The following is a 15989-nucleotide window of genomic DNA, read 5'->3' on the forward strand; positions in this document are numbered from 1 at the left end:
TGACCAAGTCACACATTGGGCAGAGTTCCTTCTTTAAATTAGAAATGCCTCCTCCTTTAAAACCTTTTGTTACGGCCAAATGCCTTCTGTCCAGTCCTTCAGGCCCTTCCTTGGAGGGGAGATGGATTATTGTGATTCCATTTATTTGGGTCTTTATCCACCTTGCAGGTAGCCCAAAATTTGGCAGTGCAGGTTCTTACGGGTGCACACGTTTTCATGGCACTGGTTACCAGTCAGATGGAGAAGAACTTTTAAAATATTAATGTTTATTCAAAAGGCACGAGGCGCCCCTGTATATAAGTTCTTTGTTAAAAAAAAAAAAAAAATAATAATAATAATAATTTGAGATCTGTAGGGCAGTGACTGCGTGATGCGCTTACTATTCGGATGGTGCAGCTTTCTGCAGCTTGGGCCTGATGTTTCACTGTCCCAGTCTTCCTGAGCTCTTGTGCAGAGAGGCTCCTTTTAAAACTTAAATGCATCTCTAGTCAAGCATTTTAGTGGCACATTGGATGGCTTTTTTTTTTTTTTTATAGGGTTCTGTAACTGCATACGACCTAAGGCCATGCAATATCGTGCACACAGGTTAATCCACAGTGGGACCCGCGCCCATTCCCCCTGATGCAGCAAGGGGATCAGCGCATAGCTAATAGCGCTCATCACGTGGAACTGCAATGTTGTTGAGGCAGTTCGCTAGTGCCCCTGATGTAAAACGTCACCGTATACCCAAGACATCTTGAGGTGCCCCAAGCTCTGAACAGAAAAGCAGAAAATACTTTTTCTGTGGTTCCTGTGCCTTATAGCGTCACGATACTAAGTAGGAGAAACCACAGAAAACAGCAACATGAAAAAAACAAGTCTTGACAGCTGTCAGGTGAGGAAAATGGATGCTTAATTTATGAGCGTCCGTTTTCCTAACCTGCGCCCAGTGCCAGGGACACAATAGGGACACTTAATTTATCGCTAGCACGTCCTTTTCAGCGCAGCGGCTCATTTGCCTATTGCATTGGACACCAAAGAGAAGAGAATGTGAGCGTGGTAAAAAAAAATTGGCACCTGGTTTGGACTCCCCTTTGTTTGCCTGATAGTTTTAGTATCGTGGTTTATGTTTAAGGTTTATCTGATTTGTGTACATTTAGCATTGCTTTAGTATTTTTTGTACCTTTATGTATGTTTTAGAGGCAGCCTAATTAGAATTGTGGATTGCATCTAGCAATGTTTTTTAATAAATACATTTCAGGCTCAAGAACATAAGAAATTGCCATACTTGGTCAGATCAAGGGTCCATCGAGCCCAGCATCCTGTTTCCAACATCTCTCCATATAGATTACACTCCTTATATCCTTTTCTGTTTGCCTCTCAATGGCATTTATCAGAGATTAATATGTGCTCATCAATATTTGATGTTTGAAGATAAAGGAGACCCATCAGCTTATACCAAACAGTATTCACTTCCATAAATTAAGATAACTCTGTCATTCATATCCCTCCTCATGCTCACACAGAGGCCCATTTTCAAGTTTCTTTCCTATGACTGCTCCATCACCTAAATCCCCAATGCTAGTGACAGCTCTATTTATTTCTCTATAGCAAAGTTCCCTACCAAATAACAGTTCCATTATCCAGTTCCCTATGACGTCCATTACATAGTTCTCCAAACTCTAACGTGATCATCCGTTTCCTCATGGCTCACTCGTGTCAGATCCACTCAACTAAATCTGTCCCAACAGGTGGCCAAGCGCTGGGGAAGAAGGAAGAACAAGCCAAGAATGAACTACGAGAAACTGAGTCGTGGCCTGAGGTACTACTACCATAAAAACATCATTCACAAGACAGGGGGACAGCGCTACGTCTACCGCTTTGTGTGTGACGTACAGAACCTCCTGGGGAAGACGGCAGAACAGCTGCTCCTGGAGATGGGTGTCCCAGTCCCAGGAAACTCTTAAAGCGTGTCTGAGGCCACCCATGCATGGACACATTCTCAGCATCCAGGAAAAACAGGGACAGGATTTCCACGATCACCTCATCCATGCACACCCTGAGAACACAGGGGGTCACCATCCATGGACAAGGGCCTTCTCCCAAGAACAGCAAAGCAGCAGAGCTCCGAACACAACAGGAGCAAAGAGAGAAAAAGCACTTCGTGAAGACAGAATGAAGGCTAAAGCCAGAAGTACAAGAGATCCGATCGTCCCTAAGCCATATCACAGAAACATTGACTAAGAGAGCAGATAAGGAGCCCTGGTCCATGCAGTCTGCCTGGATTCACGCCTGGTACACCACAGTTGATCTTCACAACAAGAAATCCTCTCCATGCTAATTCCAGGTTGTTCTGGTCTTCACCATCGTCTGGATTCACTGTCCTTGTATGCAACAATCATTGAGACATGCTTTGCAGGCCTAACTGGATTTAAAGACTCAGAGAATGGGATCCCCTCAGTGCGCACTCCCAGCCAGCTACCTCCAAGAGAGCAGCACTTAGCTCATGGCTCCCAGGAAGGGCTCAGAGTAACTTCACTCCAATCCTGTCCAGCTCCAGGAGACTGAGCCGGCTTTGTAATCCAGAACTTCAAACTACACCCACTTTTTACACATGCTCTTTGCCCCCAGTTATGAAAGGGACGGTGAAGGTGGAATTTGGGTTTGAAACATGCAGGCATAGATGCAAAAAAGCAAACTACGCTTGCAGTTTTCAACCCCTGCCTTACAGATGTGCTGGGCCTGCCTCCTCCGCACGGGCTGGAAAGTCGATGTCTGGTTCTCCTAACCGCATGCAGGGTGGGAAACTTTCCGACGGGCTAATGTACAATGGTTTTGGATATAAAACATTTCCATGCTTAAAACTGTGCTTTACCCACAGAAATGGATTTTAAGAAAATTGCCCACCCGCTCTGTGCTTAAGTTTCCCCACATTTGAGCAGAAGGGCGATCCCGGGAGTGGGATTAGGGAGACGTTTGCACACAAATTAGGAGGCCTAACTGTATGTGCACACGTTTGGGGGAATCATTTTCAAAGAGAACGTATACTTTCCCTTTGAGAATTGGCGCAGACGTGTGGGTATTTGACATCAAGTTTATGCTAACAAAATTACCCCCAAATACCTAACTCCCTACTTTTTGAATGACTCTGTACCTGTACCACTAGTACCTGGCACCTCCTGAGAAACCCGCGAGCAATGAAGAACTTCCACTTCTACCTCATTTTGTACTCTTTTTGTAAAAAAAAATAAAATAAAATAAAAATAAAAATTTAATCATGTGGGGTAGTGCTGGTTTGTATTAAACTATTGAAAGAGGTAAAGAGAGAGCAGTGCCAGGGTATTTGATGCCCTAGGTAAACCCCACAACCTTGCACCCCCTACCCCCACTCACCCCACACACAATTAAAAATTACGCATTTAATAACAGATTTTACATGAGAGAATATGCAAGGTTCAGTCTTTTGAGGTAAAAATATTACTTATGCCAGAAAATCCTTGGAATCCATATGGTATTAGGACTATTGTAACGCATGTTGGATGTGAGCTTGGCTTAGATTAATTTGTAATAAGCGGTCTGTAAGCCATGAGTAAACAGGATTACGATTACAATATAAGCAACTCCCATTTCAAAACAGCACTAAGTGCCAGCAACAACCATACATATAAAAAAAACAACCCGACAGCACTGCAAATATTACACCAGGCCAGTGACCGAGCCAGAACTGAATTTTTGGCTGGGCCCAAGGTTATTATGGGTGGGCTCTAAGAATATACATCTGAGCCATGGTAGCTATACTGTAATTGATAAAAACTAGCATGCACCCAGAAGAAATAACCATCAAACAAAATCAAGAAATAATGAATCATAATAAACCCATACTAATATGAATAAATATTTCAAAACATCTGATAATTAAAAAGTTATATTTCCCAAAATACCAATAAAATATTTCAAAACAGCAGAAACTTCAAACACTCAATTAAATCTGCTGAGGATTTTAAAAATTCTCCTGCCCTCGATACCTGGGCTCTTTTGATTTCCAGTCACTCATGGACTGGGAGAGGTAGGGTGGCACAAACTTTATCTTTTCTCTCTCACACACACATTCTTACATGTTCATTCTCTCATATACAGACTCTTTCTCCCTCATATGTACATAGGCTTTTTCTCTCTCTCACACGTTCATTCTCTGACACACTCCCTCTCTCATTCACATGCCCATGCAACAACTCTACCTATGAAAAGGCAGCACTGCAAATATTACACAAGGCACTGGAAAACAGAACAAGCCAGGCTGCTATAGATCACTACGCACTAGCAGAATACCTGACCTCAGTTACACATGCAAAATACATATAGAACCTCACCAAATACAGAATAAACACCAGAAAGTATAAACAGAAACATGCAGACAAAAACTGAAATGGACATCACAAGCCAGATGCTGTATACAATGGAAAAACAGAATAGCCACCATTTCTCATAAAACAATCATATTAATAAAAATATTTCAAAACAGTTGATGAAAAGATCATCCAATAATTAAAAACTCATATAAAAATATTTAAAATTGTCCCAAACACCAAGAAAATATTTCAAATCAGCAGGCACAAATAAAACCCAATAATTAAAACTAGTAAGGGTAAAAAGATTGGGCTCTCCATACTTGGGAACTTTTGATCCTAGTGACCCTAAGCCTTGTGGTTTATTTATTTGAGTATTCATATCCCGTCCTTCCGAATAGTTTAAGGCAGGTTACACAATAACATACATAGTAATCAGTCAGGGGTGAGAGGCTGTGCACAAAGTTTCTCCTCTCATGTCCACATGCTCACTAACACACTCGCACTGTCAGATGCTCACACACACTCTCATATGTGCCTCCCATACATGCACATGCTCTTTCAGATACAAACACGCTCCCACATACATGCTCTCAGATCCTCCCTGACACACCCATTCTCCCTCCCTCACACATTCCCATACAGGCTGCCCGATTCACAAGTGAGCTCTCTAATGCTTCTCCCCTCCAGAAAACAAAAAATATTTTTACTTACATTGGTGGTCAGGGAGGGAGGAAAGAGTAAACAACCAATTCACATTTAGCTGTTCCACTCATTATTTAATAAACCTCTATCATATCTCCCCTCACTCTCTTCCAAGCTGAAGAGTCCTAACCTCGTTGGCATTTCATCCCCTTTATCATTTTGGACACTCTTCTCTGTACCTTTCCTAATTCTGCTATGTCTTACTTCAGATGTGCACCCAGTACTCAAGATGAGGATGCACCATGGAGTGATACAGAGGCATTATGATATTCTCTGTTTTATTCTCCATTCCTTTCCTAATAATCCCCAGCATTCTGTTTGTGTATGATATATGAACACAAGATGAGGATGCACCATGGAGTGATACAGAGACATTATGATATTCTCTGTTTTATTCTCCATTCCTTTCCTAATAATCCCCAGCATTCTGTTTGTGTATGATATATGAACACAAGATGAGGTTGCACCATGGAGTGATACAGAGACATTATGATATTCTCTGTTTTATTCTCCATTCCTTTCCTAATAATCCCCAGCATTCTGTTTGTGTATGATATATGAACACAAGATGAGGATGCACCATGGAGTGATACAGAGACATTATGATATTCTCTGTTTTATTCTCCATTCCTTTCCTAATAATCCCCAGCATTCTGTTTGTGTATGATATATGAACACAAGATGAGGATGCACCATGGAGTGATACAGAGGCATTATGATATTCTCTGTTTTATTCTCCATTCCTTTCCTAATAATCCCCAGCATTCTGTTTGTGTATGATATATGAACACAAGATGAGGATGCACCATGGAGTGATACAGAGGCATTAGGATATTCTCTGTTTTATTCTCCATTCCTTTCCTAATAATCCCCAGCATTCTGTTTGTGTATGATATATGAACACAAGATGAGGATGCACCATGGAGTGATACAGAGGCATTATGATATTCTCTGTTTTATTCTCCATTCCTTTCCTAATAATCCCCAGCATTCTGTTTGTGTATGATATATGAACACAAGATGAGGATGCACCATGGAGTGATACAGAGACATTATGATATTCTCTGTTTTATTCTCCATTCCTTTCCTAATAATCCCCAGCATTCTGTTTGTGTATGATATATGAACACAAGATGAGGTTGCACCATGGAGTGATACAGAGACATTATGATATTCTCTGTTTTATTCTCCTTCCTTTCCTAATAATCCCCAGCATTCTGTTTGTGTATATATGAACACAAGATGAGGATGCACCATGGAGTGCTACGGAGACATTATGATATTCTCTGTTTTATTCTCCATTCCTTTCCTAATAATCCCCAGCATTCTGTTTGTGTATGATATATGAACACAAGATGAGGATGCACCATGGAGTGATACAGAGACATTATGATATTCTCTGTTTTATTCTCCATTCCTTTCCTAATAATCCCCAGCATTCTGTTTGTGTATGATATATGAACACAAGATGAGGATGCACCATGGAGTGATACAGAGGCATTATGATATTCTCTGTTTTATTCTCCATTCCTTTCCTAATAATCCCCAGCATTCTGTTTGTGTATGATATATGAACACAAGATGAGGATGCACCATGGAGTGATACAGAGGCATTAGGATATTCTCTGTTTTATTCTCCATTCCTTTCCTAATAATCCCCAGCATTCTGTTTGTGTATGATATATGAACACAAGATGAGGATGCACCATGGAGTGATACAGAGGCATTATGATATTCTCTGTTTTATTCTCCATTCCTTTCCTAATAATCCCCAGCATTCTGTTTGTGTATGATATATGAACACAAGATGAGGATGCACCATGGAGTGATACAGAGACATTATGATATTCTCTGTTTTATTCTCCATTCCTTTCCTAATAATCCCCAGCATTCTGTTTGTGTATGATATATGAACACAAGATGAGGATGCACCATGGAGTGATACAGAGGCATTATGATATTCTCTGTTTTATTCTCCATTCCTTTCCTAATAATCCCCAGCATTCTGTTTGTGTATGATATATGAACAGAAGATGAGGATGCACCATGGAGTGATACAGAAGCATTATGATATTCTCTGTTTTATTCTCCATTCCTTTCCTAATAATCCCCTGCATTCTGTTTGTGTATGATATATGAACACAAGATGAGGTCGCACCATGGAGTGATACAGAGACATTATGATATTCTCTGTTTTATTCTCCATTCCTTTCCTAATAATCCCCAGCATTCTGTTTGTGTATGATATATGAACACAAGATGAGGATGCACCATGGAGTGATACAGAGACATTATGATATTCTCTGTTTTATTCTCCATTCCTTTCCTAATAATCCCCAGCATTCTGTTTGTGTATGATATATGAACACAAGATGAGGATGCACCATGGAGTGATACAGAGACATTATGATATTCTCTGTTTTATTCTCCATTCCTTTCCTAATAATCCCCTGCATTCTGTTTGTGTATGATATATGAACACAAGATGAGGTCGCACCATGGAGTGATACAGAGGCATTATGATATTCTCTGTTTTATTCTCCATTCCTTTCCTAATAATCCCTAGCATTCTGTCTGTGTATGATATATGAACACAAGATGAGGATGCACCATGGAGTGATACAGAGGCATTATGATATTCTCTGCTTTATTCTCCAGTCCTTTCCTAATTCCATTTGCTTTCTTGGCCGCTGCACATTGAGCAGAGGATTTCAACATATTCTGCACTGACACCTAGATCCTTTTCCTGGGTGGTAACTCCTAACGTGGAGCCTTACATAGAGGTGAATTTTAAAAGCCGCCATGCACATTAAGTTAGGTGATGCGCAAAGAAGTTGGGCTCATGTGCAGGCCGAGCAGATTTTAAAAGCTGCCAAGATGCGCGCTGCTCTCCCCCGGCATGCGCAGTTCGAACATTTTTAAAAAGTGCATGTGAGTGGTCTGGGTGGAGCGAACCTGAGCTGTGCTCATCAATACCTATGCAAGCCCTGCCACATTACTTTACATCCACTATGGATGCCGCGTAAGTTACAAATGAAAGAAAACTGCAGGGGCTTAACTGGGGAAAGTAAAGGCTATCAAACCAGGAGGGAGGTTGGAGGTCTTCTTTCATAACTGGGGATGTCGTCGGCACGCGCCTTTCTTCAAATCCCCTGATTTAGGTGGCAGAAACATGATTTGCACGCATTTGCGAGCAGTGAGGCTATTTTTTATAACATGCGCGTGCGTCCCTGGGCACGGGCTGACGTATGTGAGCATGCGTGCCAGTTTGTACGTTACCATCCCCGTGTAGCTATAATTGCTGTTGTTCACTTTAAATTTCATCTGCCGTTTGGATGCCCAGTGTCCCAGTCTTGCAAGGTCCTCTTGCAGTTTCTCACAAACCTCTTGTGATTTAACAGCTTTGAATAATTTCGTATCATCCGCAAATCTGATCACCTCACTTGTCGTTCCCATATCTAGGTCATCGATGAATATGTTAAAAAGCAACAGTCCTATTACAGATCTATGGGGCACACCACTACTCACCTTTCTTCATTGAGAAAACTGAACATTTAACTCTACCGTTTTCTATCTCTTAATCGGTTCTCAATTTACAACAGAGCATCGCCTCCTATCCCATGACTTTTTAATTTCCTTTTGAGCCTCTCATGAGGGACTTTGTCAAACATTTTCTGAAAATTTAGATGCCCACCTTTATCCATGTTTATTCATAGCTTCAAAAAATGTAGCAAATTGAGATGGCAAGACTTCCCTTGGCTAAATCCATGTTGACTTTGTCCCTTTAACTATGTTTGTCTATATGTTCAGCGATTTTGTTCTTTACTTTCAGCTCAATGCACAATTAAACTCTGGAATTTGTTGCCAGAGGATGTGGTTAGTGCAGTTAGTATAGCTGTGTTTAAAAAAGGATTGGATAAGTTCTTGGAGGAGAAGTCCATTACCTGCTATTAAGTTCACTTAGAGAATAGCCACTGCCATTAGCAATGGTTACATGGAATAGACTTAGTTTTTGGGTACTTGCCAGGTTCTTATGGCCTGGATTTGCCACTGTTGGAAACAGGATGCTGGGCTTGATGGACCCTTGGTCTGACCCAGTATGGCATGTTCTTATGTTCAGCCATTTTTCCTGGCATTAACGTCAGGCTCAGCAGTCTGTGGTTTCTTGGCTCATCCTTTTTAAGAAAAGCAGCATTACATTGGCCACCCTCCAATCTTCAGTACCAGAGCTGATTTTAATGACAGATTACCAACAGTAGGTCTGCAGTTTCATTTTCCAGTTCTTTCTGCACTCTGGACTGCTACTCTTTAGTTTATCAATTTGCCCTACTACAGTTTACAGGTTCACCGAGATTTCTTTCAGTTCCTCTGAATCCTCACCTTTAAATATTACTTTTGGCGTGGGTACTGCCTTACATCTTCCTCTGTAAAACAAAACAAAGAATTAATTCAATTTCTCCACGCTGGCATTGTTCTCCCTTAGCTCCCCTTTTACCCCTTGATCATTTAAGGGTCCAACTGACTCCCTCACAGGCTTTTTGCTTTGAAGGTCCCTGAAAAGGTTTGTAAGAGTTTTTGCTTTCACAGCAAGCTTCTTTTCAAATTCTCTTTGCCTTCCTTCTCCATGCTTTGCATCTAATTTGCCATTGCTTATGACCTTCCCTTCATTTAGACCCCTCTTCCATTTTTTGAAGGATATTCTTTTGGCTATCAAAGCCTCTCTCCTGTCACCGTTTAACCACGTCCGTAATCATTCGGTCTTCCTTCCACCTTTTTTTCAATGCATGGAATACATCACGTCTGGGCCTCCAAGATGGTATTTTCAGACAACGTCCATGCTTGATGTAAACTCTTGACCTTTGCAGCTACTCCTTTCAGTTCTTTACTAAACATTTTTCTCATTTTATCCTAATCTCCCTGTTGAAAGTTAAATGCAATAGCAGTAGATTTCCTTATGTCCTCCCTCCAGTTATTAAGGAAAATTTTATTAGTATTGGCAAGTGGCATAATACCATTACCTCTTTCACCAAATTATTGTTCCACTAAGGATTAGATCTACCTTTTTTTAATTCTTGTATCAGCTGCTCCATGAAGCAGTCATTGATAGGTATGTGCATTAATTGGCACATACCTATCAATGGTTTAATTTCTTTTGGCAGTACGTGTGTATCTCATGAATGAACAGTAGACATGGAAAACCGATGGTATGCACATATGTAGGCGGCCACACACACATACGAGCATACCGTCAATTTTGCGCACCTACTCTCCATTTGCATGCGTACCGCCGAAACAAATGAATTGACCAATGAATGCACATCCCTAGTCATTTATTTCATCTTATCTCCTTAGTATGTCCTGCTGTGACATTTATCCAGTCAAAATGGGGGTAATTTAAATCATCCATTATTACTGTGTTGCTATTTTTGTTAGCATGACATCATCTGTCTGTTCATTCTGGCCAGGATCTTATGGCCTGGTTTTGGCATCTGTTGGAAACAGGATGCTGGGCTTGATGGACCCTTGGTCTGACGCAGTATGGCCTGTTCTTATGGCCAGGTGGACAGTAGTACACTCCCTTCTCACATGGAATTTCTAACCATAGATTCTGCAGTGCCTTTTGTTTCCTGTAGAATTTTTATTCTGTTTGACTCTATGCCCTCTTTAATACCTCAACCAATTTGATCCATCCTATCATTGCGTTACAATTTGTACCCTGGTAGTATAGTGTCCCACTGGTTATCCTCCTTCCACCAGGTCGCTAAGATGCCACTTATATCTACCTCTTCATCCAGCGCTATACACTAACTCTCCCATCTTATTTTTTTAGACTTCTAGCATTTGTATACAGACACTTCAAAATATGTATTTTATTTGAATTAACAAACTGCTTATCAGTTGACAGGGATAATTTGATATCTTACTCCTCTTTATTTAAAGGCACATAGGCTATTTTGGCATTTATTGCAACTTCTATATCAGGATGCCCTAACATCCCTGTTTCGTTAGTATCCTTCAAACGTACATCATTCTGAACCATCTGCTTCTGAGCAACTGTCAGCTTACCCCCATCATCAAGTTTAAAAGTTGCTCTCTCTTCTTTTTAAAGGTTAGTGCCAGTAGCCTAGGCCCATTCCACCAGAATAGACTGCCCCTTCCCCAGAATGTTCCCCAGTTCCTAACAAATCTAAAACCTACTTTCTTGGATAATTGTTTCATCCAGGTATTGAGACTCAGGAGCTCTGCCTGCCTCTGGGGTCCTGCGCATGGAACAGGGAGCATTTCTGAGAATGCAACCCTGGAGATTCCATATTTCAGTTTCCTATCTAAAATCCTAAAGGTAGCCTCTAGAACCTCGCTCCTGCATTTTCCTAGATCATTGATACCGACATGAACCATGACAGTCTGCTCTACCTAGATAGTGCATGAGGTCCACTACCTTTGCACGAGGCAGGCAAGTTACCAAACGATTCTCATACCCACCAGCCACCTTTCTAATAATTGAATCACCCACTTTAATGGCCATCCTAACCCTTCGCACCTGGGCACACAGATCACCTGGAAGGCAGATTATAGCTACAGACTTAATTAACATCTCAGAGAGATGGTGGAAGGAGGATAACCAATGGGCAGTGCTATTCCGGGGTACAAATGATATCGCAATGACAGAGAGGAGCATCTGGGAGGCAGAGTGGTGCTTTATGTCTGAGATGGCATAGAGTCCAACAGGATAAACATCTTGCATGAGACTAAATGCACAATCGAATCTTTATGGGTAGAAATCCCTTGGGTGTCGGAAGACTACAGTGATAGGAGTATACTACCGTCCACCTGGTCAAGATGGTGAGACAGACAGTGAAATGCTAAGAGAAATTAGGGAAGCTAACCAAATTGGTAGTGCGGTAATAATGGGAGATTTCAATTACCCCAGTATTGAATGGGTAAATGAAACATCAGGACATGCTAGAGAGATAAAGTTCCTGGATGGAATAAGTGACAGTTTTATGGAGCAATTGGTTCAGGAACAGACGAGAGAGAGAAATTTTAGATCCAATTCTCAGTGCAGCATAGGATTTGGTGAGAGAGTTAACGGTGGTGGGGCCACGTGGCAATAGTGAATTAATGACTGGAAGGGGGACCGTAAACAAATCCACAGCTCTAGTACTAAACTTTCAAAAGGGAAACTTTGATAAAATGAGAAAAATAGAAAAAAACTGATAGGACCAGCTACAAAGATAAAATGTGTGCAAGAGGCATGGACATTGTTAAAAAAAAAAATACCATCCTAGAAGCACAGTCCAGATGTATTCCACACATTAAGAAAGGTGGAAGGAAGGCAAAACAATTACCAGCATGGTTAAAAGGTGAGATGAAAGAGGCTATTTTAGCCAAAAGATCTTCATTAAAAAATTGGAAGAAGGATCCAACAAAAGAAAATAGGATAAAGCATAAGCGTTGGCAAGTTAAGCTTGCCAACACTTGGCTAAGAGAGAATTTGAAAAGAAGTTGGCCGTAGAGGCAAAAACTCACAGTAAAAACTTTTAAAAATATATCCGAAGCAGAAAGCCTGTGAGGGAGTCAGTTGTACCGGTAGATGATCGAAGGGTTAAAGGGCACTTAGAGAAGATAAGGCCATCGCGGAAAGATTAAATAAGTTCTTTGCTTTGGTGTTTACTGAAGAGGATGCTAGGGAGATACCTGTTCTGGAGAAGGTTTTCATGAGTAATGATTCAAATGGACTGAACCAAATCACAGTAAACATAGACTATGTGGTAGGCCTGATTGACAAACTGAAGAGTAGTAAATCACCTGGACCGGATGGTATGCACCCCAGAGTTCTGAAGGAACTAAAAAATGAAATTTCAGATCTATTAGTAAACGTTTGTAACCTATCATTAAGAACATAAGAAAATGCCATACTGGGTCAGACCAAGGGTCCATCAAGCCCAGCATCCTGTTTCCAACAGTGGCCAATCCAGGCCATAAGAACCTGGCAAGTACCCAAAAACTAAGTCTATTCCATGTAACCATTGCTAATGGCAGTGGCTATTCTCTAAGTGAACTTAATAGCAGGTAATGGACTTCTCCTCCAAGAACTTATCCAATCCTTTTTTAAACACAGCTATACTAACTGCACGAACCACATTCTCTGGCAACAAATTCCAGAGTTTAATTGTGCGCTGAGTAAAAAAGAACTTTCTCCGATTAGTTTTAAATGTGCCCCATGCTAACTTCATGGAGTGCCCCCTAGTCTTTCTATTATCCGAAAGAGTAAATAACCGATTCACATCTACCCGTTCTAGACCTCTCATGATTTTAAACACCTCTATCATATCCCTCCTCAGTCGTCTCTTCTCCAAGCTGAAAAGTCCTAACCTCTTTAGTCTTTAGTCATTAAAATCATCCATTGTACCTGAAGACTGGAGGGTGGCTAATGTAACCCCAATCTTTAAAAAGGGCTTCAGTGCCAGGAAAAATAGTAGAAAGTGTTCTAAAGATCAAAATCACAGAACATATAGGAAGACACGGTTTAATGGAACAGTCGGCATGCCTTTACCCAAGGCAAGTCTTGCCTCACAAATCTGCTTCACTTTTTTAAAGGGGTTAATAAACATTTAGATAAAGGTGAACTGGTAGCTGTAATGTATTTGGATTTTCAGTAGGAATTTGACAAAGTTCCTCATGAGAGGCTTCTAGGAAAAGTAAAAAGTCATGGGACAGGTGGCAATGTCCTTTCGTGGATTGCAAACTGGTTAAAAGACAGGAAACAGTAGGATTAAATGGGCAATTTTCTCAGTGGAAGGGAGTGGACAGTGGAGTGCCTCAGGAATCTGTACTGGGACCCATGCTTTTCAATATATTTATAAATGATCTGGAAAGAAATATGACAAGTGAGGTAATCAAATTTGCAGATACAAAATTATTCATAGTAGTTAAATCATGAGCAGATTGTGACAAATTGCAGGAAGACCTTTTGGGACTGGAAAATTGGGCATTTAAATGGCAGATGAAATTTAATGTGGACACGTGCAAGGTGATGCATATAGGGACAAATAACCCATGCTATAGTTACACAATGTTAGGTTCCATATTAGGTGCTACCACCCAGGAAATGATCTAGGCATCATAGTGGATTATACATTGAAATCATCGGCTCAGTGTGCTGTGGTAGTCAAAAAAAAGCAAACAGAATGTTAGGCATTATTAGGAAGGGAATGGTGAATAAAATGTCATAATGCCTCTGTATCGCTCCAGGGTGAGACCATACCTTGAATACTGTGTGCAATTCTGGTCGCCGCATCTCAAAAAAAGATATAGTTGCGATGGAGAAGGTACAGAGAAGGGCTACCAAAATGATAAAGGGGATGGAACAGCTCCTCTATGAGGAAAGACTAAAGAGATTAGGACTATTCAGCTTGGAGAAGAGACGGCTGAGGGGGGATATGATAGAGATGTTTAAAATCATGAGAGTTCTAGAACGGGTAGATGTGAATCGGTTATTTACTCTTTTAGATAATAGAAGGGATAGGGGCACTCCATGAAGTTAGCATGTGGCACATTTAAAACTAATCGGAGAAAGTTCTTTCTTACTCAACGCACAATTAAACTCTGGAATTTGTTGCCAGAGGATGTGGTTAGTGCAGTTAGTATAGCGGTGTTTAAAAAAGGATTGGATAAGTTCTTGGAGGAGAAGTCCATTATCTGCTATTAATCAAGTTGACTTGGAAAATAGCCACTGCTATTACTAGCATCAGTAGCATAGGATAGACTTAGTTTTTGGGTACCTGCCAAGTACTTGTAGCCTGTATTGGCCACTGTTAGATTCAGGATGCTGGGCTTGATGGACCCTTGGTCTGACCCAGTATGGCATTTTCTTATGGATCATTTCCTGCCATACCAAGATGATAGTCTCCTGTCAGGTGACCATGCTCTTCCAAAGCAGCACAAGGGCTGATTGACTGGAGTTGGGACTGCTCTAATATGTCCCTTAAGGTCTTCTCCATATTCCTGTTTCAGCTCCTCCAGGTCTGCCACTCCGGCCTCCAGCGATTGGACTCGTGCTCTGAAAGCCAGGAGCTCTTTCCATGAGTTCACACATACATCTCACCAACAGGCAGATAATCATACATGTGGCACTCATTGTAAAAGACTGAAGAGCTTCCACCTTGCTGCTGGACTGTCTGCATCTTCATTTTATTGCTAAAGATTTAAAGCTGATTAAGGAGTAGGTATGTCTCCCACTTTAAGCGGTTTTAAATTATTTGGTGCCTTTTAAATTCTATAAGGCAGATTTGAAAATGCTGTGCACCCAAAAAAGACCAAGTGAGTGTAGAAGAGCATATGTGTGAGTAAACAGTATTTTAAAACCCACTACCTACATGTGTAACACAAAGACTGCGAGAAGCTTTGCATCTAGAAAACAGGGGTGAACCGGGGTGGGGTGTTCTGGGAAGGGGCCCACAACTACGCGTATAAGTTGCTTTTTTAAAACCTGTTAAAGTGATGTGGGCCAGTCTTTTACCTGCATATATTTATTTCTGCTCAATATCAAATGTGATTATAAATGTCATAAAATGATTGGGGGAGGGGTCTGGGTAAACTGGGAGGAGCGCAGGCTGAAGAACCAGAGAGGTCGGGATGACTTAGACTGGGCAAACAGGTGGACAAATTGGCAAAACTGGTAACGTTCTTCACATGCACTTGTTTTAAAATTGTGTTCACTTGCCTGTGTAAAAGCTGACCAGTCTGAAGGAAAATACGAGAATAACCTTTGCTCATATAAATGCTGAAAATTAGGAGCACACTCAGTGTGTTTTAAATGGCGTGTGCTATATAAAATTCAGGAATGCGTGTGCCTGTATGCTTATTTTAAAGTTACCATCGATGCAACTGAATCCCCAACGTGAAGGCCTCCCCAGAGAGATCGCCATCGTGTTCTGCCTCTGCCCCCATCACTGC

At 41.1% G+C, this 15989-nt stretch overlaps 1 protein-coding gene across 3 annotated transcripts in view; it reads left to right on the forward strand.

The window, feature by feature from the left end:
• The window catches only part of LOC115082141 (protein C-ets-2-like), a 28940-nt gene extending 13483 nt beyond the window's left edge, over window positions 1-15457 (forward strand). The window contains exon 8 of one of the 3 annotated variants that reach the window (XM_029586402.1): window positions 15048-15457. In XM_029586402.1, the coding sequence (XP_029442262.1) occupies window positions 15048-15119 (72 nt within the window). In that variant the 3' untranslated portion in view covers window positions 15120-15457. Of the gene's footprint in view, window positions 1-1730; window positions 3293-15047 lie in introns of those variants that run through there. The other 2 variants (XM_029586401.1, XM_029586400.1) reach the window with 2 other exon arrangements.
• The last annotated feature ends 532 nt before the right edge of the window (window positions 15458-15989 follow it).

Source organism: Rhinatrema bivittatum, unplaced genomic scaffold, assembly GCF_901001135.1.
Source record: "Rhinatrema bivittatum unplaced genomic scaffold, aRhiBiv1.1, whole genome shotgun sequence".
NCBI classification, from domain to species: domain Eukaryota; kingdom Metazoa; phylum Chordata; class Amphibia; order Gymnophiona; family Rhinatrematidae; genus Rhinatrema; species Rhinatrema bivittatum.